General features: G+C 45.9%; 1 protein-coding gene across 1 annotated transcript in view; it reads left to right on the forward strand.

Moving 5' to 3' along the window:
* The window catches only part of LOC132895770 (sodium-dependent organic anion transporter-like), a 52636-nt gene that overhangs the window by 24206 nt on the left and 12550 nt on the right, over positions 1-15880 (forward strand). Inside the window, exons 2-3 of the mRNA XM_060936605.1 lie at positions 715-1101; positions 13877-13995. Coding sequence (XP_060792588.1) covers positions 715-1101; positions 13877-13995 — 506 coding nt within the window. The remainder of the gene's footprint in view (positions 1-714; positions 1102-13876; positions 13996-15880) is intronic.

The following is a 15880-nucleotide window of genomic DNA, read 5'->3' on the forward strand; positions in this document are numbered from 1 at the left end:
GGTATTCAACGCGTCTTTCTCTTTCGAAATTCTTTCAAAATCTTCCGTATTTAACGAAGCAAACCTGGTGGCCATATTTGTTTACAAATTGTCACAGTCGCTCGCTAGCACAGAAGTTTTACGTCTCTGACGTGTGACGTCGTGTTGTCTTGACAACCATGCAATATCATAAACCATATTCAACGCTCATTCTCCATTGGGTAGAGTGACGTAATACACGTAGGATAAGCGATATGCTAACAATATTGCATGCTATCAAACCAAATGAATGAAACCCGCTAGAAGGGAATAGAACACGTTTTTATTCTATTGAAAAAGTGTCCTGTATGGATAACAATCAACTTTATTGCATCACCTTGTGGATTATTTTCCTATAACAGCACAATAGCAGGTGTTTTACTCGTGTTTCTGTCAAAATAGCACTCATTGGTTTCATTAAGTCTTTGGGTCTTTCTCCATTTAGTGTCAAAGCTATTTACTAGATCACTTACTTTCTGTTGTTTGTCTGGAATTTTGAACTGATTTCTGAAATTGTAGGAAAGAAAGCAACCTTGTTCCCTCCCTGAAAAAAAGGTAAAGTTAATCAGCTTACTGACTGAATTCCACTGAATACTCCCTGTTCCTCTGAACTCTACACTTCCCATGAGCTTTAAAAGGGAGTGTAAAGTATTGTACCTTCCCCCCCCCCCCCCACACACACACACACACACACAGACAAGCTTTCCTTCTCTTTCGTCTTGTCTTGCAACTCACCATGTGGAATAACAGCACTGAAAATAACTCCACTTCCCTGCCTGAGGAACTTAATGTCATCCAGCAGGCACTGGGTCTGACTTTAGCGGTCATGCTAGGGCTGGTGATTTTTGCCCTGGGCTGCTCGGTGGAGGTGAGTAAGATCTGGCTCCACCTAAAGCGCCCATGGGGTATCTTGGTCGGACTGGTGTGCCAGTTCATCATCATGCCCCTCACCGCATACCTGCTGGCTCTGGCGTTCTCCGTCTCACCAGTGCAGGCCATCGCTGTCATTGTCATTGGATCCTGTCCTGGAGGAACCATCTCTAATATTGTCACATACTGGCTGGATGGTGACATGGACCTCAGGTATGAGATGTTAAATCTTGCTGTAATTATGAAGACTATCCTGTTCTCATCCTAGGGTTCGATACTTAGCAGTACTGTTTGTCGTTACTTTTCTATACCAGTATACTGTCATGATTTGTTCCTCAAAGTTCCTTCATTATGCTGTCTCATCTCAGTATGTTTTTCCTCACTGCTTCACCTCTGGCTTTTTCAAAATCAAGTTTTCTGTACAATTTAGTACTTTTTCCTTGTCACTGGAGTGGTAAGATCAAGGGTATCATCATCTTTAGTACCTTTATTGTATAACTACCCCATTAGTGCTCCTTATGGTCCAATACATTAGATTATTTTTAAGGTACACTACAGGTGCTGGTCATATAATTAGAATATCATGAAAAAGTTTATTTATTTCAGTAATTCCATTCAAAAAGTGAAACTTGTATATTATATTCATTCATTACACACAGACTGATATATTTCAAGTGTTTATTTCTTTTAATTTTGATGATTATAACTGACAACTAATGAAAATCCCAAATTCAGTATCTCAGAAAATTATATTACTTAAGACCAATACAAAAAAAGGATTTTTAGAAAACTAACTATATTTAATATAAGACATAATAAACTAACTATATTTAATATAAGACATAATGAACGTAATCGAAAGATTAAGAATTAGTTACGGAGACGAAAGCATCAAGGAGTTTCGCCGCCTAGAGCGATTGACACGGAAACGGGCATGCTACAGGAATCACCTGAGATTCAATCTGCGCTGCCGGGATGAGGAAGTCGTACCGGCCAGCCTGAACATCAAGAACCCGATTCCAACCAGAAACGCGGAAAAGATGATCAGGAAAGTGCGGATGACTCTGGTAAAAGAACGGATACGGTGCACAACGGATAAACTAAATAATATCAACAGCGAACTACACAGAGAGACGGAAACTTTCAAACGCCGGTTTCCCCAAAACAAGGAAATGGAAATGGCTATACACGGACACTTGGCAGACATACACGAACAGGAATTCACAGAGACAAAAACCCGACAAATACGAAAACTGGACAAACTCATCGCACAGAAAAAGAAGGCAGAACCGGAGCACGCACACGTCAACGACAAATGGATTCATAACATATCAAGGTACAAACTCTCACAAGCAGAACGCAGTATACTAGCAAAAGGACTCAACTACGCTGTCACACCGAACCATATACCACACGACGAATTCATTCTGGCAACTGAATTAGCATGTGAGAAAATACAGGATCAGGGACAAAAAGCAGCACTAAGAAACGCAATAGCTGGTATTTTGAAAACGGCCAAACCACCACCCAGTAATATCACCAAACAGGAAGCCAAAGCCATGAGAACATTAGCTAAAAATAAAGACATCACAATCCTCCCAGCAGATAAAGGCAGAACAACAGTGATTATGGACACTGATGAATATGAACGGAAAATGAATGAATTACTCAGCGACAACGCATTTGAAATATTAAAAAAAGACCCAACAGAAGACAAGAAAAAGAAACTTAAAGCACTACTAAAACCACTACTCGATGAAAATAAAATAGATAAGCAGGATTACAATCATTTAGTACCCACAGCCAATGTCATCCCCAGGATTTACGGTACACCAAAAATACACAAACCAGGAACACCATTACGCCCCATAGTAGATAGCATTGGTTCGGTCACTTACAACTTATCAAAAGCACTCACCGAAATAATTAAACCATTACTAGGACTCACAGACCAACACTGCAAAAACTCAAAACATCTGGCAGAAGAACTAAAAAACATCAAAATGCAGCAAGATGAAGTTTTCATTTCACATGATGTCATATCTCTTTTCACCAGAACACCCATGGAAGCCACCATACAGATAGTACAAGACAAATTAAAAACAGACAGGACGCTCAGGAAACGCACAAACCTCACCGTACAAGACATCACTCAGCTCCTTCAATTCATCGCCACATCCACATACTTTCAGTTCAGGAATACAATCTACAGACAGAAGGAAGGTTTTGCCATGGGAGACCCACTATCAGCCATCATGTGCGGCTTTTTCATGGAGGATCTGGAGCAGAAAGCACTCACTACAATACCAGCAGAATACAGACCAACACTCTGGAAACGGTATGTGGACGACATATTGGAAAAAGTAAAGAGGGGACACACTCAACAACTCACCGACCATCTCAACACCATAGACAATACCGGCAATATAAAATTCACACATGAAGAAGAAACGGAGCAGTCAATAGCATTTTTGGATTTAAAAATACAACACACAGAAGATGGGGACATCAAAATAAAAGTACACAGAAAACCCACACATACCGACCAATATTTAAACTGGACTTCCGAACACCCCATAATACACAAAATATCCGTAGTTAGAACATTACATGAACGCACAGCAATAATTACAGATCCACAGGACAAAGAACAGGAGGAACAACATATACAACACGCACTGAAGGCATGTCAATATCCACAATGGGCAATATCCAAAGGGGCGGAACAGGTTAAGAACAACAAAACACAGAAGAAAGAGAAAAAACAAACTAACAAACAAGAACACAGGGGAGTAGTTACATTACCATACATCAGGGGAATAACTGAACGCATTCAAAGAGTAATGAGGAAACACAATGTTAACACACCTGTCAAACCACACACAACACTCCGTCAGATCCTGGTGCATCCCAAAGACAGAATACATCCGGACAACAGATGCAACACCATATATGAGATTCCATGTAAATTATGCAATAAAACTTATATTGGGGAGACAGGAAGGAGTTTCAACACAAGAAAACATGAACATAAGAAAGAGTGCGAAAAGGAGACAGCTACAAGAAAAACCCGAACAATAAAAGAAAAGGCACAACAGGAAAATTATAAGTCAGCTATAACAGATCACTGTAAAAGGGAAAACCACATTATGGACTGGGGGAATGCCAGAGTCATCCGCACAGAAGATAACAAACATCAGCGCTGGATCAGGGAGGCCATAGAGATCCGTAAGCGAAGCCCGAGGACCATCAACCGGGATGAGGGAGCATACATGCTCTCCCATACCTGGAGTCACATCTTGCAGGGGACGAACAGACAGTATAAGGCGTGACCGACCTGTCAAACCAGACAGGAAGGCCACGCCTTCAGAAACAGCAGCTGATAAAAGATGCGTCACCAATTAACATCCGGTGACACTCTGAGGAAGACGGAAGTTGTACGTCGAAACATGTCAGGTAAACAAACCCAAAAATTAGATGTCTGATAAAAAAAAAAAAAAACTAACTATATTTAATATAAGACATAATGAACGTAATCGAAAGATTTTTAGAAATGTTGGCCAACTGAAAAGTATGAACATGAAAAGTATGAGCATGTACAGCACTCAATACTTAGTTGGGGTTCCTTTTGCCTGAATTACTGCAGCAATGTGGCGTGGCATGGAGTCGATCAGTCTGTGGCACTGCTCAGGTGTTATGAGAGCCCAGGTCGCTCTGATAGTGGCCTTCAGCTCTTCTGCATTGTTGGGTCTGGCGTATCGCATCTTCCTTTTAACAATACCCCATAGATTTTCTATGGGGTTAAGGTCAGGCGAGTTTGCTGGACAATTAAGAACAGGGATACCATGGTCCTTAAACCAGGTACTGGTAGCTTTGGCACTGTGTGCAGGTGCCAAGTCCTGTTGGAAAATGAAATCTGCATCTCCATAAAGTTGGTCAGCAGCAGGAAGCATGAAGCGCTCTAAAACTTCCTGGTAGATGGCTGCGTTGACCTTGGACCTCAGAAAACACAGTGGATCAACACCAGCAGATGACATAGCACCCCAAACCATCACTGACTGTGGAAACTTTACACTGGACCTCAAGCAACATGGATTCTGTGCCTCTCCTCTCTTCCTCCAGACTCTGGGACCTTGATTTCCAAAGGAAATGCAAAATTTACTAATTCATCAGAGAACATAACTTTGGATCACTCAGCAGCAATCCAGTCCTTTTTGTCTTTAGCCCAGGCGAGATGCTTCTGACGCTGTCTCTTGTTCAAGAGTGGCTTGACACAAGGAATGCGACAACTGAAACCCATGTCTTGCATACGTCTGTGCGTGGTGGGTCTTGAAGCACTGACTCCAGCTGCAGTCCACTCTTTGTGAACCTCCCCCACATTTTTGAATGGGTTGTGTTTCACAATCCTCTCCAAGGTGCGGTTATCCCTATTGCTTGTACACTTTTTTCTACCACATCTTTTCCTTCCCTTCGCCTCTCTATTAATGTGCTTGGACACAGAGCTCTGTGAACAGCCAGCCTCTTTAGCAATGACCTTTTGTGTCTTGCCCTCCTTGTGCAAGGTGTCAGTGGTCGTCTTTTGGACAACTGTCAAGTCAGCAGTCTTCCCCATGATTGTGTCGCTGTAACCATTCTGTATGGGTGGGTGGAGCACAGAGGATGGCAGGACAGAGATCAGGTTCAAAATAGGGCTTTATTGCCACACTTTTCAGTGAACAATTTGAAACCAAACAGACACACACACACAACTGGCGTCTAGTTCGGGGATGAGCTCCTCTGCTCTCGCTCTCCCTCCTTAAGTAGGGCGCGGTCACTGGGAAGACACACACAAACACAGGTTAATTGATATCAGGTGTAGTGATTCTGCCACTTACCTTCCCTGACTCCGCCCTCCTGTCACAGACCGGCGCTTGACCACGCCCCCGCTGCCACATACCCCCACCGTCCGACTCAGGCCGGGCGGCCGTCCGGCCTGCAGCCGACTCCCCTCCCCCTTGACGGGAGAGGAAGTCCGCCACGACCATCTGCGTCCCCGGCCTGTGGACCACCTTGAAATTGAAGGGTTGGAGTGCCAGATACCAACGGGTGATCCACGCGTTGGCATCTTTCATGCGGTGGAGCCACTGGAGGGGCGCGTGGTCCGAACAGAGGGTGAAAGGGCGCCCCAGCAGGTAGTAACGGAGGGCGAGGACCACCCACTTGATCGCCAGACACACTTTTTCTATGGTGCTGTAGCGCCCCTCACGCACCGACAGCTTCCTACTGATGTACAGGACGGGGCGGTCCTCCCCCTCCACCTCCTGGGACAAAACTGCCCCCAGCCCCCTGTCCGACACATCGGTCTGCAACACAAAGGGGAGAGAAAAGTCAGGGGAGTGTAAAACTGGCCCCCCACACAGTGCAGCCTTTACCTCAGAAAAAGCCCGCTGGCATTGCTCCGGTCATGATCCGGCTATGGTCATGAGCTTTGGGTAATGACCGAAAGAACAAGATCGCGGATACAAGCGGCCGAAATGAGTTTCCTTTGCAGGGTGGCTGGGCGCTCCCTTAGAGATAGGGTGAGAAGCACAGTCACTCGGGAGGAGCTCGGAGTAGAGCCGCTGCTCCTCCACATCGCGAGGAATCAGCTGAGGTGGCTCGGGCATCTTTTTCGGATGCCTCCTGGATGCCTCCCTGGGGAGGTGTTCCAGGCATGTCCCCCCGGGAGGAGGCCCCGGGGAAGACCCAGGACACGCTGGAGGGACTATGTCTCTCGGCTGGCCTGGGAACGCCTCGGTGTTCTTCCCGAGGAGCTGGCCGAGGTGTCTGGGGAAAGGGAAGTTTGGGCTTCCATGCTTAGACTGCTGCCTCCGCGACCCGGTCCCGGATAAGCGGAAGAAGACGAGACGAGACGAGACATTGCTCCGTCCACTGGACCGGATCTGGTGCCCCCTTTTTAGTGAGATCAGTCAGCGGGCTGGTGACGTCCGAATAATTAGGTATAAACCTACGATAATAGCCAGCCAGCCCCAGGAACTGTCTCACCCCCTTTTTGGTCTTGGGCCTCGGGCAGGCCGCAATTGCTGCGGTCTTGTTAATTTGGGGACGCACCTGCCCGTTGCCCAAGTGGAAGCCCAGATACCGTACTTCCACCCGCCCAATCGCACACTTCTTCGGGTTGGCTGTGAGACCCGCTCGCCTCAGCGACCTAAGGATGGCCCTTAGATGTTCGAGGTGCCTCGGCCAGTCATTACTATAGACGACGATGTCGTCGAGGTAGGCGGCTGCATAGGTGGCGTGGGGGCGGAGGACCCTGTCCATCAGCCACTGAAACGTAGCGGGCACCCCAAACAGCCCAAACGGAAGTGTGACGAATTGGTGTAAACCAAACGGTGTGGAAAAGGCCGTTTTTTCTCGGGATAGTGGAGTCAAGGGGATCTGCCAATATCCCTTCGTCAAATCCAGTGTCAAATAAAAGCGAGCAGTGCCGAGTCGATCGAGCAACTCATCAATACGAGGCATTGGGTATGCGTTGAATTTAGACACCGCGTTGACTTTTCTATAGTCCACACAGAACCGGACCGACCCATCGGCCTTGGGTACCAAGACCACCGGGCTGCTCCAGTCACTGTGGGACTCCTCGACGATGCCCATTTCGAGCATGGCCTCGAGTTCTTCCCGAACCACCTTTTTTTTTTGTTCGGGTAGCCTGTAAGGGTGGCTACGCAGTACCACCCCTGGGGGCATCTCAATGTGGTGCTCTATGAGGTCGGTGTGACCGGGCAGGGGCAAGAACACGTCCGAAAACTCGGTCTGCAACTGGGCGACCTCCGTGAGTTGGGTCGGGGAGAGGTGGTCTCCACAGGGGACCGGAGAGGTACGTGATGCCAATGCCCCTTTTTGAACCTCCGGCCCCAGCTCCGCCTTCTCCGGAACCACTGACACCAACGCCACGGGGACCTCCTCATTCCAGAGTTTAAGCAGATTGAGGTGGTAAATCTGTAGTGCCCCACCCCTGTCCGTTCGCCTCACCTTGTAGTCGACGTCCCCGACTCGCCGTGTGACCTCAAAGGGTCCTTGCCACTTGGCGATTAATTTGGAGCTCGATGTGGGCAACAGTATGAGTACCTTATCTCCCGGTGCGAACTCCCTAAGGCGCGTACCCTTGTTGTACAGGCAGGCTTGCCATTCTTGGGCCTGCCGCAAATTCTCCTGGGTTAGGTGGGTGAGCGTGTGGAGTTTTGCGCACAGGTCCATAACGTATTGAATTTTGTTTTTACTTTGTGAAGGTCCCTCCTCCCAATTTTCCCGCAGCACGTCTAGAATGCCGCGTGGCTTACGCTCATATAATAATTCGAATGGGGAGAACCCCGTGGAGGCTTGGGGAACCTCTCACACTGAAAACAACAAGGGCTCGAGCCACTTATCCCAATTACGTGTGTCCTCACTTACGAATTTTTTAATTATATTCTTGAGGGTGCGATTGAACCGTTCCACTAAACCGTCCGTTTGTGGGTGATACACGCTGGTGCGGATCGGCTGAATCCCCAATAACCCATACAGTTCGCGCAGTGTCTGTGACATAAATGTGGTGCCTTGATCAGTCAGAATCTCTTTCGGGATTCCAACTCGGGAGATAACGCGGAAGAGTGCTTCCGCAATACTGCGTGCTGAGATATTGCGCAGGGGCACTGCTTCCGGGTATCATGTTGCATAGTCCACCAGAACTAATAGAAACCCTCGTGCTGACCGATCTAATGGCCCGACGAGATCCATCCCAATTCTTTCAAACGGGGTCTCGATTAATGGTAGAGGGCGCAAAGGCACTTTTGGAATGGCCGCTGGATTTACTAACTGGCATTCGCAGCACGCCGTACACCACCTACGAACATCGCCACGAATCCCCGGCCAATAGAATCGGGCCATTATTCGGGCTAGTGTCTTATCCTGCCCTAAGTGTCCAGCCATGGGATTAAAGTAAGCCGCCTGGAATACCAATTCCCGGCGGCTCATTGGAATTAAAAGCTGCGTGATTTGCTCTTTCGTCTGAGTGTCCTGCGTCACTCGGTATAATAATAATAATAATAATAAATTTTATTTAAAGCGCCTTTCAGGGTACTCAAGGACACTTAACAATAAAAGTGTAAAAATAAAATCAAGCAATTATAAACAATTAGAAATAATGAAAAATAAGATGAATAAAACGAAGCAGGACAGGAATATATAACAAGTAAACTATCAATAAAAAACATAAAACAATAAAATAGCTGGACCATTCTGACACTAAAATAATAAAACCGATTAAAAAAAAGTATCTATTAAAAGGGAAAAGCAAGAGTAAAAAGGTGGGTTTTTAATTGTGCCTTAAAAGAAGAGAGAGAGGTACACTGCCGCAATGAGAGGGGGAGAGAATTCCAGAGTTTAGGCCCAGCTACACTAAAAGCCCTGTCACCCATGGAATGAAGACGAGTAGAGGGGGTGACAAGGAGGTGTGTGTCAGTGGAGCGTAGGGTGCATGTGGGCTGGTATGGGGAGAGGAGATGAGTGAGAAAAGGGGGTGCTAGATTATGCTGTGCCTTAAAGATGAGTAGGAGGATTTTGAATTGAATGCGTGACTGAACAGGAAGCCAGTGGAGTTGGTGAAGGACAGGCGTGATGTGTTGCCATGGTCTGGTGTGGGTAAGAAGTCTTGCTGCAGAGTTCTGGATATGTTGTAATCTGTTTATTGATTTGGCTGGAAGACCAGTAAGGAGGGCATTGCAATAGTCCAGTCTTGAGGTTATGAAAGCATGGATGAGAGTTTCTGCAGTGGCAAGGGTGAGAGAAGATCGGAGTTTAGAGATGGTTTTCAGATGGAAAAATGCTGTTTTTGTGACCTGTTTTATGTGGGATTCAAAAAAAAGTGATGAGTCAATAATGACACCAAGATTCTTCACTTCAGATGAGGTGGTGGTAAAGTAGCCTGGGATGGAGAACTGAGAATGGTTTATCTTTTTAAGGAGGGTGGGAGTGGCAATGAGTATGGCTTCTGTCATCATGGTTGAGTTTAAGAAAGTTACAAGTCATCCAATTGCTGATATCATGAAGGCAGACAGCCAGGTCAGAAAGTGGGAGTGGATGTGAGGGCTTGGTGTGGATGTAAATTTGTGTATCATCAGCATAACTGTGGAAATGAAGATTATGCTGGCGAAGGATATGGCCAAGGGGGAGAGTATAAATAGAGAGTATAAACAGAACCTTGTGGTACACCATGAGCAAGGGGCAAGCTATGGGACCGGAAATCACCGATAGTAACAAACTGTTCCCTACCCGTGAGATATGACCTAAACCAAGAAAGTGCAGTGCCCGTAATACCCAAAAGTGTCTCCAATCGAGTGAGCAGTGTATTATGACAAACCGTGTCAAACGCAGCTGTCAGGTCCAGTAATAAAAGAATGCTAAAATGGCCAGAGTCTGCAGTAATAAGTAGGTCATTAACCACTTTGACCAAGGCTGTTTCAGTACTATGCTTCACTCTAAAACCAGACTGAAACTCTTCCCACAAGCCACATGATGCAAGGTGGTCTTGGAGCTGCAGGGCCACTATACGCTCAAGAATCTTAGAAATAAAAGGCAAGTTAGAGATGGGCCGGTAGTTTTTAAAATCATCAAAAGCAGCTCCTGGTTTCTTAAGGACTGGTGTGATGGCAGCAGTTTTCAAGGAGCAAGGGACGATGCCAGAGACAAGAGATGAGTTTATGATGTTGACAAGGAGAGGGCAAAGAGCAGGCAAACAGGCCTTCACAAGAGGGGTGGGCATGGGATCCAGGAGACAGGTGGTGGGCCTAGCCTTGGTGACTAGGTCGTGAATTGTAGTGTCATCAACAGGGGAGAAAGATAAGAGTGACATGGCAGGTGTGGTCAGAGATGGAATGTCACACTGGGTAGTTGGTAATGACTGGAGTTTCTTGTAGATGGTGCAAATTTTGTTGTCAAAAAAGTCCAGAAACTCACAGCAAAGATCAGTTGTGGGGGTAAGCGGGAAGGGTTTGGATGGCTGGACAAGTTTGTTAATTATTGAAAATAGAGCTCTGGGGTTATTGTGACCACTGGTGATGACTGAGGAATAGTACAATGATTTAGCATCGTTTAATGACTGTTTGTAGGATAAAATGTGCTCTTTATAAGCCTGTGCATGCACAGTCAGTCCAGTCCTCTTGCTAAGCCGCTCAAGCTGTCTACCGGCTGCTTTCATCTTTCTTAGCTCAGGTGTGTACCAGGGAGCAGATCGTGTGAAGGAGACAGTGCGGGTTTTTAAGGGAGCAAGTTGATGCAGTGCTTCAGAGAGATGGAAGTATAATCTATCTTTCATAATAGAAAAATAGGGGAAGGACGGGGGTGGCGTTCGGCGGGAGTGTTTTACCATCGATTACTCTCACTTGGTCAAACGCATGCCACAGAGTCTCGTCTCGCGACTGTTCTAACGGGAAATCCGCGAGGGATTCCCCGAGAGAGAGAGGAGGAGCCGGTGGCTCCTCACTCTGACGCGGAGATGACGTAGACGGCTCTGTGACAGCTGCGCCCGCCAAGGCGACACCGGGACCTCCCCCTGCTGAAGTATGGCAGGACCCACTCTCCACTAAAGGTCCGCATAGACCAGCCAGCGGTCGGCGAGGAGCTGTAGCACGGCCAGCTGCGCCTCTCCCGTTAGCAGGGGGAGGAGGCGCGCCGCGCACTGCTCCATCGGCCACCCCGAGGCCTCCGCGACTTGCTTGAAGAGCGTAATAAATGCCTCGGGGTCATCCTGCGGGCCCATCTTGGTTAGGGTGAGGGGGGACGGGCCCGCGGTGGGAGCGCTGGTGGACCCCGCTGACGCGAGGAGGTGCCGGAACGCCTCACGATCTTCTTGCTGGGCCAGCACCAGGGCCTCGAAGCGCTGTTCTTATTCCTTTCGGAGGGCGACTAGCACCTGGTGCTGGATTTGCTGGGCCATGGCGAGGGCGTGGACCAGGTCGGCGAACGGGGAGGACTCCATGGGGCTGATCAGCTGTTGCGCTCCAATTCTCCCGGGTTTCGGCACCACTGTAACTGTTCGGTATGGGTGGGTGGAGCACAGAGGATGGCAGGACAGAGATCAGGTTCAAAATAGGGCTTTATTGCCACACTTTTCAGTGAACAATTTGAAACCAAACAGACACACACACAACCGGCGTCTAGTTCGGGGATGAGCTCCTCTGCTCTCCCTCTCCCTCCTTAAGTAGGGCGCGGTCACTGGGAAGACACACACAAACACAGGTTAATTGACGTCAGGTGTAGTGATTCTGCCACTTACCTTCCCTGACTCCACCCTCCTGTCACAGACCGGCGCTTGACCACGCCCCTGCTGCCACAGTCGCCTACAGAACTAGACTGAGAGACCATTTAAATGCCTTTGCAGGTGTTTTGAGTTAATTAGCTGATTAGAGTGTGGCACCAGGTGTCTTCAATATTGAACCTTTTCACAATATTCTAATTTTCTGAGATACTGAATTTGGGGTTTTCATTAGTTGTCAGTTATAATCATCAAAATTAAAAGAAATAAACACTTGAAATATATCAGTCTGTGTGTAATGAATGAATATAATATACAAGTTTCACTTTTTGAATGGAATTACTGAAATAAATCAACTTTTTCATGATATTCTTTCATGTAATTATATGACCAGCACCTGTGTATTCAGATTTTCTCACTGAAAGTAAAGCAGTTGTACTCTTGATGGTACCACCACAGCAACAAGGAAAAGCAGTTTGGTACCTTTATTTCTGAGAGTGTAAACTTGTTTTGAGAGAGTGTCTGTTGGTAAAAGTGTTATAGAAATATGATAGAATTTAATTGAATGGAAATCAATTAATAATTAATTTCAGAAATTTATCCGAGACACAGTACATCAATCTGTCCTGCATGAATCTCTGTTTTCTGTCTCAGAATGTAATATATCATATGTCCTGTCAGACTTGGTGTATCCTTTCTGTTTCTGAAATCCTTACGCTTTATTTTATACCAAAACTCTCAGGGGATCCCACAAGGCTGTACTGTCGGACCTTTAAAACTGACCTTACACAACACTCCTTGTAAAGCCTGTGTGTTTGCTCTTTATGAGGTTTATATTATGTGATCATTTTGTTCAGAAGTGCTCGGAGACTATAAAATGATTCATTGTTTTTGTGATCTTTTAATGTTATATTCTGTTAACCAGGCCAATTCAGGACTATGATACAGGCCACGCTAACAAGTAACACAAATACACAAAGCCCAAAGAAAGAAGATCTAGTATGTAATGAAATAAAATGCACCTAATACTGTACATGCTACAGGCTATATCCATCCATTATCTGTAGCCGCTTATCCTATGCAGGGTCACAGGCAAGCTGGAGCCTATCCCAGCTGACTATGGGCGAGAGCACCAGAGCACCCCTATGCAGACATGGGGAGAACATGCAAACTCCACATAGGCCCCCATCAGCTGCTGGGCTCAAACTCAGGACCTTCTTCTGTAGGCAACAGTGCTAACCACTACACCACCGTGCTACCCTAGGCTATAGCTGATAGAATGAAAATAAACTGCAGAAATAAACTAATAGGCTTAAAAGGATTAATAGCATGTACACCTGCTCTTTTATCCAGGTCAAGAGCTTCAGTTATTCACCTCGAACATCAGAATGGGAAAACTGTTATACTGACTTTAAGCGTTTGATTACAATATTTCCAAAAATCTCTATGGGCGGAAACACCTTGTTGACGATATAGGAGAAGGGACAGACTGTTTTGAGTTGACTTGAAGGCTACAGGAACTCAAATAATCACTCTTTACAACTGTGGTGAGCAGAAAAACATGTCAGAAAGCATACACAACATACTAAACCTTGAGGTAGATGAGCCACTACAGCTGAAGACCTCCGTCAGCCAGGCACAGTTCTCTGATTTCAGTGTTTCCCATTAACCACATCACTGATGTTCCCCTGATGTTCCCTCTCTCTTCCTGTCCCTCAGCATAACCATGACGACCGTGTCCACTCTGCTGGGACTGGGCGCCATGCCTCTGAATCTGTACCTCTACTCCAGCACATGGGTGAAGACAGGGAAGATGGAGCTCCCTTTTCTGAATATAGGTAAACAAACTCCGAGCTCTCCCTCGTATGGTACCTTCCTAAGCCAGGAACACTTACCATGCAAGCAGAGCCGGCCCATGGCATAGGCAATATAGGCAAATGCTAAGGGCGCTGCGTCCATCCAGGAGCGCAGAAACAGGGGGAGAAAAATTATGACTTCCACTATTCTGAAAACGAGTCAGCATTATAATGTCTTAGCCTAATTTAATTGTACAGCAAAGCATGTAGTCAGGGTGCGATTTGTCAAAAAAAGCGGGGTGGGGTGGTGGTTGTTAATCATGAAACAATAAGCGCTCAACAGTGGTTCGCCCTGTCTAGTGTGTCTTCGGGCGCGCAAGTGCGCATCCGCGGCTATTCTCTGTTTTGGCCATGTAATCATAGCCGGCGATTGCTATAGGCGACCTAGGCAATTGCCTAGAGCGCAAAGTGTGCCCAGGGGCGCCAAGGGCAACCAAAACCCCACCAAAAAGGAGGGATGGAGTTATTGAATGGAGATGTTACCAAGTGCATCAGTGGTGTACAGTGTTTCAACCACCGTGCTGCCGAACTCTAGTACCGCGGAACACTAGTGTGCCGTGAGAGATCACCAAGTGTACCGTGGAAAATTATAGAATGACTGTATATTGTAAATATTGGCAACAGCATTTTAGTTTCAGTCAACATTTTCTATTGGTGATGTGCCTTGAGATTTTTTCATTGAAAAAAGTGCGCCCTGGCTCATGAAAGGTTGAAAACCTTTTTTACAACACCTCTGATGCGGCTGGGGATGTAGAAATACGCGCTCCTTACCTCTGCTGTTACACTACCTGTGACAGTAGCTTCTGCTGAAAGAAGCTTTTCAAAATTAAAACTGCTGAAGACATACTTAAGGTCAACAATGAGTCAAAAACGTCTGAATGGGCTTGCTCTGATGAGCATCAACCAAGAGATCTCAAGAGAAATATCATTTGATGATATTAATTTGCCATTAGGAAGACCAGACGAGTCCCATTGTAATGTTACTTCAATAACAAAGTACCCATAATAGCACTTTTGTTTGAAAATACAGCCCATTGATGTCCTAACAGGGTGCTTAAGTTTGCACAATTTAGAATTGTAGAATTTTTTATTCATTTAATTTGTTAATTCTTCAGAGATGACTTAACTTTTAATAGCAAAAAAGAAACTAAAAATAATTTCTTGTTTATTGTCCATGCACTACACTTTGAACAGGGTGCGGAAGAGTTTTTGCCCATTATATGGAGATATGTATTGAATTTGTGTGGTCATTTTACTTTGTGACACTTTATGTGAATAATGATAACAATAATAACAATAATGAAAAAGATAAAAATGACTTCTTGTTTATTGTCCATGCACCGTACATTGTTTAATAGTAATAGAATAGAGTGATTAGATTAAAGTGTTATTTAGATGTTATTAGAGGGGTTTTTTTTCTTGGGGGGGGGGGGGGGGGGTGCCAAAACTCAATCTCGCCTAGGGCAGCCAAAGACCTAGAGCCGGCCCTGCATGCAAGTAAACATTGCAGAATGCTTTTCATGATGTTAAATTTCATAGCTTTGAAGAAAACTGAGAGCACAGATCAGTCTCCTAATAGTTGATGGAATAATATGGATGGAAGGGCATTTGTTCCTGAACTTGACATCAGGAAAGTTTGGATAAAATCAATCAACAACTTTATTAAAATGTCAAACTTATAGCTGACCACAAGTAGCCTACTAATTGGGGACACTAGCTATAAATAAATAAATCTCATCTCATTATCTCTAGCCGCTTTATCCTGTTCTACAGGGTCGCAGGCAAGCTGGAGTCTATCCCAGCTGACTACGGGCGAAAGGCGGGGTACACCCTGGACAAGTCGCCAGGTCATCACAGGGCTGACACA

The sequence above is a fragment of the Neoarius graeffei genome, chromosome 12, assembly GCF_027579695.1.
Source record: "Neoarius graeffei isolate fNeoGra1 chromosome 12, fNeoGra1.pri, whole genome shotgun sequence".
Lineage (NCBI taxonomy): Eukaryota > Metazoa > Chordata > Actinopteri > Siluriformes > Ariidae > Neoarius > Neoarius graeffei.